The sequence below is a fragment of the Aptenodytes patagonicus genome, chromosome 7 (assembly GCF_965638725.1).
Source record: "Aptenodytes patagonicus chromosome 7, bAptPat1.pri.cur, whole genome shotgun sequence".
Lineage (NCBI taxonomy): Eukaryota > Metazoa > Chordata > Aves > Sphenisciformes > Spheniscidae > Aptenodytes > Aptenodytes patagonicus.
In genome coordinates, this window is record NC_134955.1 from 14,269,955 (window position 1) to 14,292,313 (window position 22,359).

At 39.8% G+C, this 22,359-nt stretch overlaps 1 protein-coding gene across 1 annotated transcript in view; it reads right to left on the reverse strand.

Moving 5' to 3' along the window:
* Nucleotides 1-491: 491 nt before the first annotated feature.
* The window catches only part of RRAS2 (RAS related 2), a 45,763-nt gene continuing 23,895 nt past the window's right edge, over nucleotides 492-22,359 (reverse strand). Inside the window, exons 2-6 of the mRNA XM_076344056.1 lie at nucleotides 13,900-13,987; nucleotides 13,058-13,160; nucleotides 10,534-10,642; nucleotides 2,415-2,533; nucleotides 492-1,940 (exon numbers count right to left, since the gene is read on the reverse strand). Coding sequence (XP_076200171.1) covers nucleotides 1,853-1,940; nucleotides 2,415-2,533; nucleotides 10,534-10,642; nucleotides 13,058-13,160; nucleotides 13,900-13,987 — 507 coding nt within the window. The 3' untranslated portion in view covers nucleotides 492-1,852. The remainder of the gene's footprint in view (nucleotides 1,941-2,414; nucleotides 2,534-10,533; nucleotides 10,643-13,057; nucleotides 13,161-13,899; nucleotides 13,988-22,359) is intronic.

The following is a 22,359-nucleotide window of genomic DNA, read 5'->3' on the forward strand; positions in this document are numbered from 1 at the left end:
ACATTATTCATAAGCAGCCTTTCATCACCCAATAACTGTAAAGGGGAGTGGCGGGGGGGAAGCTACCCACTCTCTCAAAACAGTGTTACACAACCTAATCTAAACTACATAAAAAAAACTTAAATTCCCCTGCTATGCATGGCACTAGCGTTACTTCTAGGTTTAATGCTTTGCTGCTGTAAAGGTAACTGGAACTTGTTTAAGCACTGTTTTCTCAGCAGACATTTACAGATTTATAGCAGAGCACCTGACAGTGAGCATAGCCTGAAAACACAAGAATTGTTGATGGGACCACTGACTACATACTGCAAGTCAAAACAAACAGCAGCTTTTATCATCTATCATTATTTAAATTGAAATGGCTTTTCTTTACTTCCAAGCTTGAAGAAAGATATGCACGTCTGCACAACCTATCACCCCCTTCTCCCCACCCCCAAAAAATTCAGGTTTTGGAAGAGAGTCAGAAAGAGGCAGTGTGCTTACCCCTGATAAATGGTTAGATCATCTTTAATTCTAGCACCTGAAGTTATACAAGGGTTTGCTTAATAATCAAGTTTCAAAGAACTGTTGGACACATTCAGTAAGGTGACAACTGTGCAATACCACTCAGTATTTCAATATCAGGGAACATACTCTTGAATTGTTTAAACACAATCCACAGAACTCAAAATTAAACAACCATCCACAGTTTAACTAAACAATCAGTTAAAAGTCTTACAGTTTAATAATTCACATAATGGTCAGTCTTTAGTAAGGGATACTGAAATTCATTAAAACACAACACTAGATTTTACTCTATGGGTGTGTTGGGCAGGCACATAATTGGCCATTCTTGGGTACAACCGAAAGAGTAAGAAGTTTACCACAGCTTGGCAAATCCCACATTTTGTCAGTTAAAAGTGAACTGTGAGAATTAAATACTCATCTTTACATATACACAAGTTATGCTGTGAAAGCATATTTGCTTACAAACATATAAAAATACTTGTTAACTAGTTTGATAAGAAAATAATGTATAAAAGTATATAGCAAAAACATTTAATCATCTCTGACAATGGAAAGATCAAATTCATTTTTATATCACATGAAACAAAAACAGCTACAATTTTAGTTTTCCTTAATCCCTTACCCAGAAATACAAAGGAAGACACAATTTGTTTCCAAACAAGTGACGTGAAATTTCTTAATAAGCTGAAATGCCTCAATCCAGAATGAGCTCAGGTATTTGGCCATATCCTAATAGTAGTAGTAATCATCCTGTAGCTGTTCTGGATTCATAAAATAAATACAGTAGACTGTTTTGGCCACTGAAATAAAACTGCAGCATAAATGAGACAATGAAATGCTGACAATGAAATTCAGTGTAGATTTCTTAAGGCTAGCTGAATACTCAAGTCTAATTTAACTGAGGGCAAAAAAAAAAGCCAATCCACCCCTTTTTTTTAAAAGTATTCTCTATACTTCAATATAGGTCTTTGTAATAGCTAATGAAATGTCAGAAGTAAAAATAAATTAATTCACAAGAGACAACTTATGCATGACTTCAACACCTTGTCCTACACCGTTTTGTTTCATCTCCTTTGCGAATAAAACTCCACAAGGTGCAAGCTCTTAAGGGAGAGAAGAAAGGAACTGTGGTATTAGAGAAGCAGCCTTAGTGTTTTGTTTTGAAGTCTGCCCCAGGATGACTGAGTCTTCTTCAAGAACTATTCTGCCAGCTTCTTGGACTAAGGCTATTCTGGTGACCACTTTTAGGACATGCACATATAAGGCTAGACCAATACCAGAAGTAATGTAAAATGATGGAAAGAAAAAAATAATCTGGCAGTTGATAGCTTGGTTCTTGGGATTCTCAGAAAATAACACAATGGCAGCCTTTCTTGTCTTTCTCTTTCCGTGTTGGCTCTGGTGAAGGAGGGCACTCTTGTTCTTGAAATTTCCTGGAAATAGATATTTCAAGTTAAATTCACAGAACCATTTTCAGTTAAATAAAAATAAATACTGTATTTAAAGTTACTGTTTTTACACTTTATAGCTAAAGGATGGACTTACTTTTGACACTCAAACTGATTAGATGAGTGATAGGTTTTTTTGGGTTTGCCTTTTTTTTTTTTTAAGAAACACCATTTTTCACAGAAGGCCAATCTCAGATTTAGTTTATCAGGCTTACTTACTGGGCGATCAATAAAATCTGAGAGATTAAGGTGAAGAAATTCTCTTTCAAATACATATTATATTCACGTAAACATTTTTTCCTAATACACGGTAATACTTTATAATGGAGAGCATTGGTCAAAGTTTACAGGTAACAGCAGGCAGGATTTTCTCAGTGAGATCCCACTACATTTCAATACATTTGCTGTACCTATCCATTAATGTAGGGACATTAATTACATGGTCTCAAGTTATCATACCTTATAACTCTGACAAGTTCATGAAAAGCTTGGTCTACATTCAGTCTGATTTTTGCTGAGGCTTCCATGTATGTTACTTTAAGTTGCCGTGCTAGCTGCTGACCCTCCTCTTGTGTCACCTGTAACAGACATCAATCATTAAGTTCAAGGCTTCCACAGGCACGTTCATATCGGTAGACACTGCAAATACATGTTAAGGATCTATTTCCCTCAAGCAATAATGCTTATTTGGCCACAGAATGGTTTCCACACTGTCCACATAATACAACTGGGAAACAAATCCACGTAATACATCTTTTCAAATGCAACTGAAGACTTTTTTAAAGAAGTTTCTGCAATAGACAAAGATTGATCCTATAAAGAACTTCCCTCACTGCAGCTGCCTCATCTTCATTTCTGCCTAACAAGACCAAATTTTCCTTCATAGGCAGACAAGAGTCCCTCTCTCCTCCTCAGAGCAAGACTTTTAGTCAAAATATGCTGGATTATTAACAGAACTCTGAATACTAAATACACCCTCTCCCTATCCCAGCTACATCTAGAGAAAAAAATCAGATTACTACTTTTAAAACAAAAACTGATGTTTAGCTTCTGAGTCTTTATAAAAAGTCATTTTAAAAAAATTTTATGACACAGCAAAATATTAATACAGCCAGTTTTAAACATAGCTTAAATTACAAGACATCTAAAAATCCATGAAGCCTTCAGGCTATCCAGAGAGATGAAAGAAACCCTGTCTACCTCATGACTCCTTGGGACAACAGAGGAAAGGGAGATGAAGAGGAAATAATGAGCATCATAAAGAGCTGGTATAAAATTTGAAGTGATGAAGCAGAAGGCAGGAAGCTAGTGGACCATTATAGGAAGGAGGAATAAATTGGTCACAGGGCAAAAACCAAAGGAAGATCACTGCATATTTTTGGATGAAGTAGAAAGCAGCAAGGTCAGACAACAGAAGGCCACCCTGAGCAGTGCAAGGCATGCGAGGCTTCAACGGGAAGGTCACCCACAGGGCCAGGGAGGAAAGGGCAGCTTTCAGTGATAAAAGGAAGTACAACAGATCTTGCCAAGACAATGGCTAGTGGAAGAAATGTCAAAGATTACACTGCTTTCACAAAAAGTGTTAAGCCAGCACGTAGAGGACTGATATGGTGAGAACAAAAAAAAGAGGGTTTCTTTCTAATTTAGTTTTGAAAAGGCACTCGGATATTCACTTAGGTTAAGAAGCTACACAGAAATAGATGGAAACAGAAAAGCATCACTGGGAGCGTTCACCACAGTGCAAGATATAGAAGTACTTTTTAGCTTGCAAAATACTTTCATAACAGCTACACACACAGTTTGAGAGCCTTTACGCACAGCATCTCAACACGTTTGATTCCTCTGTCCTTAGCACCCCCACTGGTATTATATTCATACATTTACTGCTGAATTGAGGGCTGTTCACACTAAACCCTTATGAAGCTCTACAAGGAGCCCCAAGCACCTTGTGCCATTAGCTGGAGTAACTCAGGATGCATCCACTGATCTCAAACACTCATGGAAACTCTACATTTATTTCAGCATTATTGCCATCTGCTGAAGCAAAAAACAAAAACAAACCAAAAAACCAAACAAAAAAAACCCCAACCCCAAGATCAACTACTGGAACTGCATTTTTAACAGCAGAGCACAAAGTGAGAATGACTGCCACCCTTCAGTCCTCCCTTGCTGTCTGAAAACTGAATGATATTCAAGGTTTTTGCTCCACCAGCTAGAACAAACCCACTTCTACCTTTCACCCCCAGATGTTGAAATATCCTTATTCCAAAGCTTATGAAGGCTACGTTTTGAGAAATATTCACAGCTGTCTTCTGGCATGTCGATGACACTGCAGAATCCCCGGACGTTTGCATCAGGGCTTCCAGAACCTTTTATACATCTCTTAACTTACTTTTGTCTGGTGAGTGAGGCAAAGTTTTTGCAAAGTTAACCCCCTTTACTTTTCTTCATCCCTGCACAGTCTACTGTAGGCCCAGAAAGTGAGAGGCTAAAATCTAATAAAAATAAATAACTAGGAAGGAATGTATAGTCCTGAGGAGAAACCAAACCCAGTCTTTAACCATGTACATAGTTACTACTTTCTTCATTATTGTATCTAAAGCAGGTACAAGTCAATTAGAGGTACAAGTCAAACTAACACTGTAATAAAGTTAAGCTACACTTCCCCAGTTTTCTGCATTTAAAAATACTATAGATGCAACATTAAAGCCCTTATTACATTTGTTAGAAGACCTGTAATTGCTTAATTCCGTAATAATCTTTTTGTCAATCTTACAAGTATATTTTCAAGTAGCTTGTGGTGAGTTTTAGTGACCTCAAACAAAAAGTCAGTTTAAAAAAAATACTTGGTTTTGGGCATGCTACAGAAGCATTTGCAGTGCTCAAGCTGTAAATTAGAGGCCAGAACATACCAGCTCCCTTTTCATAGCTGAGGGAAATGTAGTCAGCACCACAGAAATACTTGAAAACAAAAATTAAATTTACATCTTTTTATCCTCCCTTCTCAAGTACGACAACCCTGTGTCATGACAGACTTTTCAGTAAGTGTGATGAGAAAGCTTATTGAACATCACCAGCAAAATAAAAACTAAATCCTTTTTCTTCAAAGAACACTGTTTTATTTTGACAGAAGTATAAAGAACCACAGGTTTTCTGGTAGTAACTGTGTGTGTACATGTGTGTGTGTTGGTTCTGCAGTGAAAATTTCTCAGTTTTGGTAAGCTTAAGGCTGAATACAAATGGGAATCACAATGTTCATCCTTTGTTTTAGGATATTTTACTGTTTGTTTTCGGATATCATTCATTCACACTGTTCAGACATTTGGTAAAAGTTTCTCAAATTAAACACCATTATAGAATACGTAAGTGAGCAAGTCAAACCTGGAAAAGCTTATTCCCCAACTCCCTAAGTAACATTCTTAAAGTTTCCATTTGAGTATCTGCACAAGAATCCTGTGAACTCACATGGTCCTCCCTCTTCACTATGGTATCTGAGAACTGTTAGATAGATACTTGTTTCTGAAGTTTCTATTCTTTCCTCCACCTAAAGCAACTCTACAAGGCTGCCTAACCTAACACTGCATCTGTATTTTGCCTGGATACTTATGCAGACTAAAGGTCATGTTACACTTGCGTCAGCAGGTTATAGTTAAGTGCTTCCTCAAGTTTGAGAGGAATCCATTTTACCTCCTTGTGGTCACCCTACAGTGCTCCCTGCACAGAAACATTGCCCATTCCTGCAGAGAGCTTCATCACTCCTAAAGAGTGGATCTTCATCCCGATTTTCTGCCTCACCAGCCCACCTGCAAGTGCTGCTAGTTCACGCTTAGTGGCCTGCCATAATGCTTTCCTGTAGGGGTAGTTCACTGTCCACTAATTCTATTTTGTCCACATTCTCATATAAAAGGTCACTTTGGTACACACAAACTGTGGTTATGAAGCACTGACACATATTCAAACAGACTGACTTGCTGTATTCAAATACTGCATCAGATGCCTGATTGCTAGTTATTTATAAAGCCCAACATCAGGCAAGCCATGGGAAGACCTGAAGGTATGATCCATCTGTGAGAACACCACTGTATATGGCCATAAAATCTACCACCTCAAGAAGTTACTGTCACACTTTCATACAAGTTCACAATAGTTAAGAGAAAGGCCAAATGAAGTGTTAATGAATTCGGGTAGGCCACCACCCAGGTCCCTGTACCCGTCTACCCCCTGGAGTAAGCCATCTCGGGTCAAGCCATTTGTGAAGCAGCAAGTCTGCAAAACCAATGTTAACTGCTTGTTTGCTAGCATCTAGGCTGATGCTGATCATGGTCAAAGCACGAGGCTGCTTGCCTGGGATCATTAGCTTTGTTCATTATCTGTCTGTGCATAAACTGAAGTCACACAGACGTCTCTTTAAAACCTTGCTTTAAAGGTATCTAGCAACACAGATATCTTAGCACTAGGTCATTGTATTAGTTCAGTCATGATGCAAAAGCAAAAACTAGCATTTAATGAAATCCAAACACTTTGCTGTTGCAACTTGGATTTTCCTTGAAACCCTGCCATCTGGGGAATGATCAGACTTGACCCAGTTTAAGCTAGCAGTTATCTACAAAAAGTCATACATAGCCTGCACTGACAAGTCTACTCCTCTGTCAGCAGTTGTTATTACTAAAACATCTGGTGCTCTACTGAATTGTCTTACCGTAGAAACATTCAGTGTTGTCTGAGTTGTACGGAATTAACCCATTTAAGAGAAAGACTGCTACACAGCATTTACGTAAAGGAAAGAGCAATGAGAGATGGTGCTTCAATTTTGGTTTCACAGCCACCAACCTGTGACTGACTGGGGAAATCTGGAAACACTGGTAACTTTATTCCTTATCATACAAGGACATTCTAAAGATTAATGCTTGCTCGTACTCTAATAACTCATTTTTCTTTGTCAACCTAATGTGTAGATAGAGGACTTTGCCTCCCATACCACAAAGGCCACAAAATTACAAGAAGTCTGCTTAACTATTTATCTATATAGTTATTACCGTAGCAAATTGCTACTCCAAACTTCCTCTTTCACCTCTCTTCTTCCAAAAACATCTGGGAGTTGATCCATAGTGTATTACAGCCATCACTATTTTAGACTACACCTTTGGTATGCTCCTAACACTTCATCAAGATCATACTATCATCTGTGCACTTCTGCTGTACAACCTAGTTCATGTATTTCCTGAGAAACAGTTGCCACCACAGAAGGATTATTAGTTACGCGTCATTTGCTTCCAAATTTATGGTATCATAATGATAGTACTGTGTTCAACTACAAAATACAGTTACTTGCATAAAGGTGTGGTCAGACCCTTGAGACATCCAAAACTTTCGTACACGTTTAACTCTTTTGGGCTCCAGGAAGATTTGTGTGTTAATTCTATTGAGTATCATTTGCTGATCAAAGCACACACTAAATTACTTGTCTTTAACTTAGTTTTACACTCTCAGAGGCAGCATGTGTTCTCACTGGGTTGCCCCCTGTCTTTCAGGAAAAGAAGGCAGATGCCTAGTACAAGCAGTTTTGCTCTAAAAACTCATACCCAGCTTCCTGAATTTCTATAAACGCTACTTAAATTCTGAAGCTGAAAAATATACATTTGTGATTAAATAAGTTTGAGAGCAAGACGACTTCTTCTAGAACTGCCAGATAAGAAAGCGGACCACAGTGCAACACTCTAGCCTGGCTGACCAGGTTTACAGAGTAACTCAAATGAGGTTTAACACACCAGCAGACTGAAAATGTAAAAATGCAGAGGACTAGCACTTCTCATGTTTTTGCCTGCAAGTTACAGCCTGGGGACACCCCACACTTCCCACTCACCCCAGCACTCCTAACCGAGGTGAGGGAGTATTCTCACTTTTGCCCCAGACCTCCTATCGTGGCTGCCTGTGCAGCAAACCTGTAGCCAGAGCAGGATGACCTTGCTTGTCAGGCTGAAGTTTTTCCATACTTGGGGAGACATGGTGGCAGGACTAGTTTTCAGCCAGATCAGCAAGCTGGTCCAACTCACTAACTGGATGCCTGCATTGCGAGTTCACATGATGGAGCAGAAACCACCCCACGGATGAAGCAGAGAGACTGGCTGCGTTCAACACCCAGCTGATAACATCTAACTGCTTGCTGCTGCCAAAAGGCAAGGTCTCACTTTCTTCCCTCCACCCCAACTCCTCCCTGCTCTGCTCCAAGCCACAGTCCCACTGCTTCTCATGCTTTGAGTGCTGGCACTCAATCTTTCTGCAAGCTGATTTAACTCACACAGGTCCCAGAAAGCCATTCCAGCTCATCTGTTTTTCTCCCCATCTAGAGAGATGATTCAACTCAGAGTGCTTCAAGTGAGAGCTAGGGCCAGCAAAGGAAAGAGCAGGAACGTCAAGAGGGAGGGGAGCCTCTCCCTTCTGGGGACTGATTATGTCAGCTCAGCATCCCCAAACCATTCCTTCAGATTGACTTAAGGCCAACTGAAACATACCATGTGATGGGGAAGGGGCAGGGAAGAGTTAAGACGACATAACTAGATGTTTCAGCAAACCCAGAAGTGCCATTTCAGCTACATTAACAAAGGCTGTCTAAACCCCAACTTATGATGGAAGTCACAAATCTACCAATTTGCATGTAAATTGTGTGAGTGATAGCACCAAAAGTTATGCTTGTCAGCATCTAATCAATTAGGGCAATTAATGTAGCCATAAGAAGCAAAAGCAGCTTTTGGGGACATATGCTTTTATTTGTGTTCAGATGTAAGCAGCAAAGCTGCGAAGTTAAGCCATTTGAACACAGCTGCTTTGAGCCCATCACCATCTGAAAAAGCAGCTAGGAATCAGGTACAGAGGGATTAGCAGGAGAACAGGTGACAGGCACCTCTTCCTTTAAGGGAGAAACAGATGCTGTGTAATAACACTAGGAGGGTGGAGGAGAGAGAACAAAGTTCATAATCCTGTAGATCCATTTCTAGAAATAGTTATCAACTACATTTGCAGGTATCCTCTGAGAACTGCAGCTGACAGCGATGATGTTATTTCCCTCCCAAAGCATCTGGATGTTTGTCCTTCAGCAACTACAGTTTGTAGAACGGTTCAGTTTCACCTACATGGTTTCCATGCCAACATTTGTGCATGAGATAAAGTACATTATGCTCCAGGACCTGCAAGGTTAAATTTGGGAATTTTGATGGGGACATGATGGTAACTGAAGAGTGAGAGTTTCACTTCTGTCTCAGGGACAGGCTGATAATTCTGTGCATGCATGAGTACATGAAGTTACTTCTGATGAGTTTGTGAGCTACTTCTGTGAAAGCTTCTTTTAAGACATTATCTTTCAGCATAGGTTTTAATTTTGTCATGACCTTTCTACTCAGATTCTGGGGTAAAGAGGCTGTGACAATCAAGGGGGCATACTCAACAGGAAATTTTTTGTACTGAAGGTTTTATGTAGTATTCAAGAAATTCATTCGACAACAACATACTAATCCACTAAACTCTTTCATGTAATTTGTTTTGAGCCTAATTTTTTCTTGTTCCAGCCACTGTTTTTTGACAGAGAAAAGATTTTATTTAGCAAAGAACAAAACCTATGTAAGCACTTGTGGACAGAAACTAAGTCATGTCCTGGTACACAAATCTGAGAACATCTTATTGTTTAAAGCTGTGTCTTCCTTGTGAAACTCTTAAAATAATTACACAGCAGTTTTAGTAATATTTAGTTTACTCTCAGACAAAAATCAACCATGTGTTTGCTACCAAGCTTTAAGAGCCATCTTACTGTCTCAGGAGAAAATACTAAACTTCTGAAATAAGTTGCTGAAGAAGAATACAAGTTTGACGCTTGTTCCTTTCCTGCTGATGTAGTAATATTATTCTTATTTCAGCTCAAATCAGTTTGATTCATGAAAATCAAGAGTAAATAGGGAAAACAAATTTAAAGCTCCTTCTTAAATCATTCTAAACTAAATCTTTTAAGCTCCCTTACAACTAGAGGTGAGGTTAAAATCTACTAGTTTCAAAACTTTAATTTTAAGGTACATAAATACGACACTAATTGTTTGCTGTACTTCCAACTTTTAAAGCCTTGAGTCAGTTATGCAGAAGATGAGTGGCCAAATAGAAAACAGCGAATGGCTGCTCATTTATACATAACAGCAGTGAACGGTAAAAGCAACAGCACTGAAGTCTCAGGATCATTAGAGCTAGTGCTGGAATGCACTCTGCTTGGCACAGTGCATTATGGTGAGTAACAAAACAGAGGAATTAGACACGTTCATGCCTGAGTAATCAAGTCATGACAGAAAGCTCTCAATTCTGTATGTGAATAGATTTGGTCTCAACATAACCCCACTGAGTCAGATGTGCTGTATGTGGAATGCCATCATGCTTCTAAGATTCTTCAAGTACAGAAACTGAGCGTAGTTGTGTTTCTTGCATTGGAATTAGTATGATATGATTTTTTTTTCATTCGTTTCTTGTTCCCACTCTATTTTTGGTAGGAAAACTGTAAAGTTTCTAGAAGAAAGTGAGCAGTAACTAATAGCAAATGAATTACCTGTCTTTGGTGGTCCAGATCTGCTTTGTTACCGACTAGAATCATAGGAAACTCATCGCGATCTTTCACTCTAAGAATTTGTCGCTGAAACTTATAGATTTCTTCAAAACTGTAAAAGAATAAAGTAGAGCATCAGTGTACTAATTCACAGATTCTCAGGTTCTACAGAAGTTCAGAAATGATGAGTCACCTACTTGGACTTGCCCTGCCATGCCACACAAGCAGACAGCTGCAGGCACACCACCAAAGAGTCCACTGTCACAGCATAACCAGTTAGAGAATCATTCAACACTCAAACTAAAAAAATCCTCAAGTTAGCAGTGTGCTATGCACTAGACTTAGGTGGGGCTGCAGGGTAAGCAAAATGCTTACTGTGTCTCGATCTAGAGGGACCCGGATGCCAATGTGTTGCAGAGAATCAAGCAACCATAGTCCATTCTACAAATACTGACTTTGGAGTTCAACTCTGGCTAGAATATTCAAATTACAGTCTAGAGACCCTGGTGATCAATATTTCAGCTGGCAACCTCCACAGCTACTTCTAGAAATTTTGGGGGAAGCTATCAAAGCTGGAAAATTTTATTTCTTGAAGAACAGAAAAATAGCAGGGCTAAATGATCAGAAAGCTTTCCAGTTACCAAGTAAGTTATACCAGGTACTGATGCTATTCAAGCAGTAAGGAATATTCCAGCAGTGCTTAAGGGAAGGTGAGCAAAGCAGAAAGCTTCTCCAAGGACAGTATATTAAGCAAGCTAATTCTGGCCTAAACAAGGATTTTTGGAGGAAAAAAAATTTCACTGCTTTTAAGTAAACACTGTTAAAGCTACATTACTACATAAGGAGCTTCAGCACAGATGCTTGCAGACAGTCACATATCCTTTGGAGCAGAGACTTCCCAAGCACTATATTTAATTCCAGGCGTATAGTCTGAAGCTTGGACTATACTTTAGACACGCTAAAATTTAAAAGCAAGATGATCATCAGTAAGAAAGTTGCATTTAAAAAAATTATGTAGTCAGACATGACAATACCAATCCACCTCAACCATATAAAGCAACCATGAGAAGAAAGATGAATTAGAAGGAAGGTATGCCACTAAGCATAGTTGGACCTCCATTTAGATATGCTGGTTTAATACTCTGCTCAGAAGTCTGTAGCAACTGGAGGAAGAGAGTTGAAAGTTACCAACTAAGTCACCTAGATTTCTTGCTTCAGAATTACTTGCCACCACACAAGCAGGACAGACACCACTAGCAGATACTTCATTGACAGGTAAGGTAAGTCTTGAATCAAATGGATATCAGAACAAAAATGAAAACTCTGCTCTTCAGAAGTCTTTGAAGGATTTCAGAGAGGAGAGCAATATGCAGGTTTAATGTGTCAAGATCTGCTTAAAATCAAGGCAGACCCTTAGCCAGAAGAGCAAACAAAATCTTAAGATTTTTTTTTTTTTTTAGACAAACCAAGGAGTTCACATGACAACTTCAAAAACAAAAATCTACAGTCCTCTGCAGCAAAAATATTTATGTTAACACAAGTGCTCAGTATCTCTTAAATCCACGGGCCCACATCTCTGACAGAAGTGTAAGAGTCTCTTCTGGACAGTACATCAATATGAATTTATACATTTAGCAGCATTCTTAAGTGTAAGATACAGATCCAACGGAAATGCACTCATGCTCCACAGAATATTTATCTTAATGCTCATTACAGATAGAGCTGTTAATAAGATCAGAAGTAACTTATTAGAGCCTAGATTGAATCTGTAAGGGGAGGGGGGGAATCATAGACAAATACTTTTTTTTGGTCATTTTATTGCTCTTCTGTTGCAACTCAAAACAAGTGGAAGGACAGATCCCTGAGCACTTCTCCTTTATCACTACATATCTGGTAAGCTCAATGAAGGAAGATCACAGACAAAATATTAAGTGATTGTCTGCACATACATGGCAGTTTCCTACTCTTACAATGATCGGGAGCTACCTGACCAAGCTTCGTGAGCTTCTAAAAAGATATGTTTCATCCCAACTCTGTGGTCAATCAGTTATGCAGGTTCCAGTCAATTCATGGGAGTAAGCAGAGTGAGCACTGCCTGCAAAAGAGTGCAGAGACATACCCTGAACTGGATACACCCATTCAGAAACCCAGAGCCAGCCACTTGATGTTGATGAGCACACGGCAAGGGGATATTTCTAAGAATTGATCAGACATCATAGCAAGTTGCCCTTAGTTTAAATTTCTGTCACTTCCAGGAAACTAGTATGCTGGACTGTAATGAAGTGCTTGAATAGAGTTGTCTTTTTTTTGTGTATGATTTTAAGTCATCTATTGCAAGAGACTGATGCTTTCAATAAGTGAATGGTTTAAAATGGGTTTTCATCAGTGCTGAAAGAGCATCACACCACAGAATCTAAGAGTGAATGCGTACTTAATGTTTCTGTTTGAGATTATTTCAATAAAGAATAAGCAGTAATTTAAGATTAATTACAGCTTGTTTGTTTTAACAACTTGACATCCGGCTTACCTTCCTCTATCAGTGACTGAGAAAACAAGCAGAAAACCCTCCCCTGTCCTCATGTACTGTTCACGCATGGCTCCAAATTCTTCTTGTCCTGCTGTATCCAGAACTGAACATAAGCAAAACATTGATTACTACAGTTCATGTTCTTAGAGTATAGGCTGAGGAAAAAAAAAATCCTTCCTAACAGGATATTGAGAGCCTCTCCTGTACATTGTAACTAAGCAGAAATCACTTTTCACAGATACTATTGGATTTTTGCCAAGATTCCCAACAAGTTCTTGGACTGACTGAACAATTCAAGACCTACCAAACAAACTGAACACTAAGTTTTGGTGGACTTTTGCTAATTCACAACCAGCTGAAACAGCTAGAAAATGCTTAGAGAGACTTGGGGATGGGGGTTGGGAGGGTCGCTGGTTTGTCCTTAAAGAAATTACTGACAAGGGAGAACTGAGGCTTTTAAAGCAAAGCATTTATATTGCACTGAGAAGAGGCAGCACACAACAGCCAAGCGATGTGTTTTTCATTCCACCATGTCACCCAGGTAACTGCCAGGAGTTATATAAATTCTCCTAGTTTTGTAGGTACTAAGGCTTCAGGAATAATTCTTCGAAAAAATGTCCAATTTACTTTAAAGAGAGACACACATACATAAGGCATAGGCACTTCAAATCCTGGGTATCTCATTAATAAAACAACGGTAGGTAGCTTTTATCAGCTGCACACTTACATAAAAACACATGCTGCACAGTTGTTTACCTGCATTACATTTTATGCATACAGATGTAAACACAGGCACCAACAGCTACAGGCTGTTAGTACCGTGCTTCAGCTAGGCTACTTACTGTCCAAACGCGCAGCTCTTTCATCTATCACACATTGCTTGGTGTAGGAGTCTTCAATCGTTGGATCATAATCCGTAACAAAATAGGACTGCAGAAAATAAAGCAAGTTTGTGTAAGACAAGCACATACAGGACACAGAGTAAGATGCTAAAACTGCACGCTTGACAGCTTAAGGAAGATGAGCAGGTTTTACCCATGTAAACCATTTGCCACTTTATCCAAAAAGATAGCAGGTAACGGCTTTCCTATTCCTAGTAAACACTTGTAAATTGTAGAAATTACTAGCAGAGTCACTGAATTTACTGGATTCCCACAGAATTTCTAGCATTTTCTAGAGATTTCTGGTAACTCCTAGAATTTCCCAGCAGGAATCCCTAGAAACTCTTAGTTTCTAGCGGCTTTTAAGGTCTCTAGTAACTGCTAAGTTTCTCTGAACTTCTGGTAGGGTTTAGAATTTTTTTGGAATTCTCAAACATTTCCAGGATTTCCTCCCCAGCTCCCAGAGCCAGTAGTTTCTAGGAAGTGCCAGGATTTTCCCAGCTGCTTCTAGAATTCTCTAGCAGTTTTATAACCATTTTTAGCAAGAGCTCCACGCAGCACAAGTGGCACTTAGTTTGTAAGCTGAATAAAGTTTAGTGGATCATCCTTGTTCCCAGGATTTCTCTCCTGGTTTTAATGACTTTAAGCACACACCCCCTCCAAAAAGACAACTCCTGAAAGCAGAGTAAGCCATGAAACACCTATGTCATCCATTGCCTAAACACAAAGCTCCACCAGATACTGCCAGTCCGTTACTCATCACCCAAACCGCAGAGCGAAGCACATTCTGGTACATCTTTCTAGAGACTGGGTGACCTGATATTGAACACTGGGGTAACAATACTATCTGAATAAGACAAGTTTAGATTTCAAAGGATGAATTTTTAGCTTGCATGCAGTCATAGCAAAGTTATCTTCACCCAAAACTAAAGCACATTGGCCTAACAAATCTAAACTCTGATCAAATTCTTGCCCCGCTGTGTTCAATGCAGCAGGCACTGGAGATGTGTACTACCCTAACTGTTCAGAAATCAAGCACATCGGGCATGTATGCACCCAGATGAATGCTACAGTAACTGAAGGAGTACTACCTGCGTATGTTATTCAGTTCTGTAAGCCACTAAGGAAATAGGAATGCTTTAAAACTACATATTGGCTCCTAAGAAGCAAAAAAAAGGGGGTGTGTTCTTGCATTAAGAAGATATCACCAAAAATAGGGTGCATTTCCTTATTCATGTCAAAATTAATAGTTCTCACTGAAGCATCTTTCCCATCACAGAAGTTCAAATATACCAACAAGATACCACTCTGTTCCTCTAAACTTACCAAAGTCAAGTTAACAGATGTCATGGTAGGGAAAACAAAAGAAAAAAGAAATAACTGAAATTACAGCACTAGCCCACTAACCTTCTCCAGACACATCACTGTCAGTGCAGAATACAGTTAACTCTGTTCTCGCAGATACATTTTTATTAATGTGGTTGTATTTGTTCTTGTGCAGTTTTGATTTGGAGTTGCCCATGAGGGCTGGCTGCAGTACTTTGTCCTGACTGCACCCAGCTGACTCCCACCATTTGGACACATCCATGCTAGGTTTTGGTTTAACAGCATGGACATGGGCTCCCCAGCAGAGCTCATTAACTGAGCTGCAGCTGCCTTATTGGGAGCAACATCACAAGTTGTGACACACACTACCAGCTGTGTATACCATATACCTATGCTCATATACCACAACCTCATTATCATGCAGATACGGAAAGCATATGTACAGGTTGCTGTTGATCTATTCATTTAGATCTGGCACCATACTAAAAAACTGCTGACCCCTAGAGCAGAGACACTGAACAGCTCTGCACATCTCCTTTGCATTTTAAGTAGACATCAGTAAACCGTCCTCTCAGGATACACCTACACAGTAGTCTCAGTTGCTCCGCATCAATGGCACCACTGTGTAACCAGCTACCTTTACATAGCAATAAAACAACCATGTTCCTCTCTGAGAAGGATAAAATCCTAGCAATCTGTCCCACCAGAGATACCTGTGACACGAGATGCTATAACTCACTCCTTTCACACAGTGTTTTGCATAAGTCAAGTTGCTCATTCCTGGGTAAGAAACGGTTTCTCCCTTGTTTTAGAACGTTCACCCAGACTAAGCAGTCTTCCCCCTCCAGCCCTCCCCAAAACCCCACCCACACAAAACAAAAAAATCAAAACAAAAAAACCCAACAACAAAGCCACCTCAAAAAATTCAAACAAACCAACAGGCATGGGATCCTAAATGGAGCACACAAACAAACTTAAAGTTTTCCAGCAGAAAAGTGCCTATTTACAGACAGCAGAACATCTCACCACAGAACAAGCCCCCAGAAGATGCTGTTCCGACTACAAGTTGTCCCTTTACCTTGCTTCTCTGAAGATTTAAAGAAGAAAAACCACAGCCTGCAAAACTATTCTTGTCTTTTCTTTTGCCTGTATCCATGACTCAGAAAGTGTTATCCAGGAGCATAAGAACAGACTTTTTGAGGAATGAATTTATTCATAAATTCTAAATTGGGTCTCAGGTCCTCCGTGGCCTTTAACAATCTTTGAAGGATGGAAGAGAAATTCACTTATGTGAACATACAAGTGTGTAAATAACATCATTTACAGAATCTGACTTTAGAAGGGAAGATCACAAGGAAGGGAATTTAAGTCCTATGTTTCATTAAGGAAACAGAAAGTGGTATTTATTTTAAAAAAATTAGGTGATTAAAACATGATGTCGCTATCAGTGTATCTAGAAATTCAGGGTTCTGATTTGGAAGATAAAGCATGCACTCTGAAGTTACTCCCTATCCCTCTCCAGCTTCAACTTTCATTTCTCTATCCTGCAGAAGTCAAAGTTACTGTCTGACCCTTTACATCTATAAAGCGGTAAAGTATGCAAAGTTTTAAATCAAATTATTGATTCCAATAATTTGGAATCAATTTATTTCACTTTCATGAATCAGTATTAGTAGACCACCTAAAGCAGCAAGTTTATATCCAACAAGGGCAATATTTTTCGCTGAGAGAGGTCAGAAAAAGAAAACTGCAATAATCTTAGAGGGATTCTTCATATTTTCCTTATTATCTGTCCAAGGGCCAGGAACTGCAGCACGTTCTGTAATCTCCAGGGCATTTCTGTGATTCCCTCCACCCTTTTTGGTTTCTTTGTTTGGTTGGTTTTTTTTAAAAAAAAAAAAAGAAACTACACACAAAGCAAGAGTGCCAGACTAGGTAGAGACACGGAACACTGTTCCTCCCTCAAAAAAGGGAAAAAGACTAAGTTGCCCTGATCCAGCATCAGCGCATCGCAAATTTAGAATGAGCAGATGCCAGAGCTCCCCCATTTAACAAGCTTCTTATAAGCAATTTCTTCCCTCCCATGGAGCTGCGCTGCCAAATCTGCAGTCACAGCCACTACAGGAGAGGTTTGTGAGGCAGTTAGCATTGTGGTTTACCTCCAGGCACTGGACAAAACTAATCAGCCTGAAATAGCTGCTGGTTTTGAAGGAGTCTTCCCAAATTGCACTGGAACTATTTGCCACAGGGAGCATGTCAACTGCAGCTTGCAGGCCTTATTCAGTCATGGTTGATTTACAAAAATTAGATGTAGCAGACGCAGTATTTATCAATCTGAGCAGAAATGGACCTTACTGCTGCTGTATAGTCAGTGTTTAAAGAATTAAGGGATGTCAGAGTATATCCTGAAATACTCCCTGAGGCTGCACCTTGACTTCTGAATGCCATCCTGCAATGGTGGCAAGGTGCCTGCACACCCAGCAAGCCCAAGACCATACACCAGTGTAAGTAGCTTTGTAGAGGTCAAGGAGTTTGTGGCAGAACTGCTTAAGAGACTAACAGGAGTGCAATTCCAGCAGATGCAAACCACTGCCAACATACCAGTTTTAAACTGACGCCGAGTCCAGACAAATTAGAGGAGCATGCATATGCTTAGCACAGTAATGCTGTGTGATGCCACAGTGTTTGAATACCCAGGCCTGCCTCCTGCTGTCTCCTTTATGAAAGCTGTATGTGCAAGCCCTAACACTTCAAAGCAGGTGCCCTGCTAAACTACAAAATACTAGAAAGCTACAGCAGCTGTCTCAGATGCCAGCTGGTACAAAACACACTGGACCACTCTAGGGTGACCTGTTACAGACCAGGTTGTCAGATCCACTCTTCTAGGAGCAGTTGAGTTTCTCTGACAAATCAGAGGAGCTGAGCCTCATTCACGTGGCTCCACTGCCATTGCCCACTGCCCGCAGGAAGCAATTGGAAGAAACTAAATTTCTTCTATGAAGATAGTAACTTGAACATAGTCTTGTGTTACACCACTCCCTTAATCACTAGCAAAATCAAGGCTCTTTCCAACCACCTCCTAGAAGGGAAATGAGAAGCCAAGCCCAGTAGTCTCATCAACCATTCAATTTACCCAAAATATTATGCAACAAGTTTTCTAGGTTTCCTCTTTCTGAGACTGCTGAGGCAATCAAGTCCAGAGATGGGAAAGCCTGCCAAGGACACAAGCCCTTGGGAAGGGGGGTGGGGGGTGGAACAAAATAACACAACAGAAAAAAAACCCATGCCTACACCACCTACATCCCTTGCAGCTGGGCAACCCACCACCACAATCCCTTTCTATACATTTTAAGATGACAAGTGTGCGTATTTCAAACAATCTCCTGACCTTCACAGGGGTTTCTACTTGCAGTGCTTGGGAATGATGACACTACTATACTGAATACTGCTCTAGCAGTCTTTCTCCATTTAAGGTAATAGTAATCCCTAAATCACTGTTGCAATCACTCAAGTCTTTTGGCAAGGAGAACATGTGAAAAATCTGCTTTCAGTTTATCATCTTCCCCCTTGGTTATGTTGCCTTTAATACACATAAGGGAATTCCTCCATTAGCTGGACTCGCTTACAAGCTCAGGAGTCCCACTTTAAATTAGTGAAAAACAACTACCTAAGTGAAGATATCTTACATGGAAAGACGGAGAACCTTTGTGAAGTTTCACAGCTCTTATGCAGCTTTTCTTATTTACTCTTCATAACGTCATCAACAGTTCACAAGCTGGAAAGCCACTGGATTACTTTCTTTTGCACCAACATTTACGTTTTAAGGTGAGAGAGAAGTGGGACGCTTCTGTGTCCAGAGGATCGTTGCATAACGTGCTTCCTTTTATCTTTACACAAAGCTTGAAGGGCATGCAACAAAAGGCAACCCAGCACAGTGAAAGCACACCAGTATGAGTAAGCTAAAGGAGTGGTACATGCCAAAATATATATTCATACTTGCTGTGTCTATAATCTCCATTTGTATTTACTAAATATACACTTAATGTTTCAAAGAGTCACTAGTTGCTTATTTAAATTTTTTCCACATGTTTAAATTTTTGGTTTCAACCCAGTGGAGGCAAGGAAATAGAAGGGTTTCCACCCTCCAGCTGAAGTTACAGACCAGCTCTGGATTTAAATAACATCTACAGTTTCAGCATTGCAAAGAGCCCCAAAATCCTTCCCAGCTATAATTTGTAAGTCAGAACTTAAAACAAACATGTTGGTGAATGCTACACGCCAAAGCTTCAGCTGTAGACTGGTGTACATTCCCAAATACCTGAAATACATGATCCCAAGACATCTTCTAGGCAATAAGTGCTACTTGACAGAGTATTTCTTTTGGCAGTTTCTCCTTTGACTACCACTAACATTATCACCTCTTTTCTAGCTTCTTCCTCATTTCTTCTGCACTTCACCAACAACATTTGTCTGCTTCTGTCCCACTCAAGAGATGTAAAGTCCAATTCAGGAGCTGTAGTGGCATGTCTTCACACCATGGGCATAGAACAAGTAACAGTATCAGCTACAGCCCTACCACACACCACATTTTCTGGATTAAGTATTTCTGATCTGATCAAAGACAGAAACCTGACCAAGTTCTCTTTTAAATAGCTTTTTTCCTTTAAATTAGTATTTCTGACATTTGTTCCAAGTCATAGACAAAGTCAGTGCCAGAGTTTAAGACCAGAACTATAGTACCCTGGCCAGTTAGTAGGGCCATAAGTGAACACCGTTCTGTTTGAGGTACTTGGCTACATAGCAAAAGCTTTCTCAAACAATGAATTAAGATCTAAATGACTGGCTGCATAAATCAGTTTGTAACCTTCACTGCTTTGCCACCCATGGAAATCTTAGAGCCTCTGCCTTCAGCTCTTCTACCTAAGAAGAGTGACACAGCAGCCAAGTCTATGACCACATGTACAGCAGTGTCACATTGTGCCCTCCTCCAGGCTGCAGAGAAGGTTAGAGACCATTTCAAGGAGCTTTAGTCTACATTTCCATCCCTGTCCCTAGAGGAGCACAAACAGGTTCAATGTCACCACAGACATGTTCCTAGAGGAACCTGCCACTTCACTCAAGCACTATGCTGGCCTGGATCCAGAACTAACCTGCCCAGCAGAACTGGTAATTAAGCAAAGCAGCTGCTAGGGCCTCAGCACCTGAAGACATTAGCTGAAGAACCTCCTTTCACACAACAAAGGAGGCTCCTCAAGCAATTTCTTTAGGAATACTTGAGTTGGCTGGCTAGAAAACAAGGAAAACATGCAGGAAAAAACCTGAAGTGACTTCTGGAAGCAAACTTAAACCCAGACTGCATTCCAAAATAAAGGAACAGACACAGCAAAACATACAAATTTATATTTTGCAGAGCCCCATGTACTTGGGTCACAGAAAAAAAACCAAACAAACAAAAAAGCACACCACTGATTAGATAGCCTTTGACAAGCTTGTTAAATACTTAACATATACCTCCCCAAGAGCAGGTGGTTCACTAGGACCTGATGTTTCCACAGAGGTCTAACTGGTTGGTGTTGGGGGAGCAGGAGATGAATGCTGCTGGGGTCGACAACAGGGAGTGCCACCTCTGCAAAGGGCTCGGGCACTGCACAAAACAATACCAGAAAGACTGCAGGAGCTACCCACACCAACCCAGCATTGTTTTAAACAGAAGTGCTTGAGATAGCATTGAGCATGCTTTGCTGGCATAAACAGTCACAATTTGTAGAACGAGGGCAAGTATTTTGGTGTTGAACATTGGGGAGAGTGGGGGACCAAAGGTCTAGAATTATGCTGATAAAGACCAGACTGCAGAGATAACAAACAAAACACTGGATCATACTACAGAAGGCCAGGTGTATCCTCCTCTAATTATCCCATATTCATACAAATCTTTAAGTTACTGTTTGTATAATTAAAAGAAAGAACACCTGTTCCTTTCTTCCAAAAAATATAAAAGATAGTCCGTGCTTGTAAGCATCAATGCTGCTTCCCTCAATTTACACTACTTCCCACCATTCTAATGTATACTGCCAGCATTGTTATGGCTATCCAGGGAAACAGCTGTCATTTGTAACTACAATTACTACAATTATCCAGTGATGTGAAACACTTGATAATTTCATGAACAGTGAAAACCAAGACACAAAGGGAAGAGGATTAAACTGAAGAAAGTTATAGTGAAAGAAAGATGCTGTGAGCCATATACAAGCTAAACCCTTTGGAAATTCATACACAAGTTGAAAAGTTCTTGTATTTGTTCCTGAAGAACTAGCATTACATATACATATAATACTGATATTTATGATTAAGTACATGCTTAATCAAATCTTAATGGTTCTGTTAAAGATTATCATAATGGAGAATGCAAAGTTCTTGAATAACCCATGGCGGCCCCAAAATGCATCCATTAGATTATCCCCCAACACATAATTCAAGGACAGAAGAGATACAAATCTTATATCCCGAGTAAGATATTGTAGGTTACAAAAATAAACTTCTGACTTGGTTAAGTATAGGTAAGTCTTCCCCTTAGCTTCTTTACGCAATGCAAGGATTGTCAAGAGCTTGTGCTTCGTCTGGAAACACTGAACAAAGCATGAGTTAGTCCTATTATACAGCCACATATTCTTCTCTCTCTGGGTCCCTCTCTCCACTCCCTGCCCTTCCACATACAGTGATCACTGGACAAGCACATCAGAAAAAGAAAACTATTAAGCTATCTGTGTTCAGTGCATGGACATATTTATTGCACATAGCCAAATATAACACAGCTATTTTCTTTATGGGCTTTGTTGTGATCACTACCCAAAGTACCTAAAAACAAAACTAACTTTGCTTCCCTCACAGGTGCTGGGAAACATGAGTTAGGATGGGGGAAGCAAGGATAAAAAGGGTATAGAGGGTAAAGTGTCTTCAATCTAAAGACTAATACACATACCTGAATTCTGTCTATGCACCTTTAATTTTTGTATTTCCTAAATGAACACTTGAACTTCGTATCCATAAACACACTTGTTTCCAATGATGTTTCTCTAGGTAGCCATATGCTAGGAA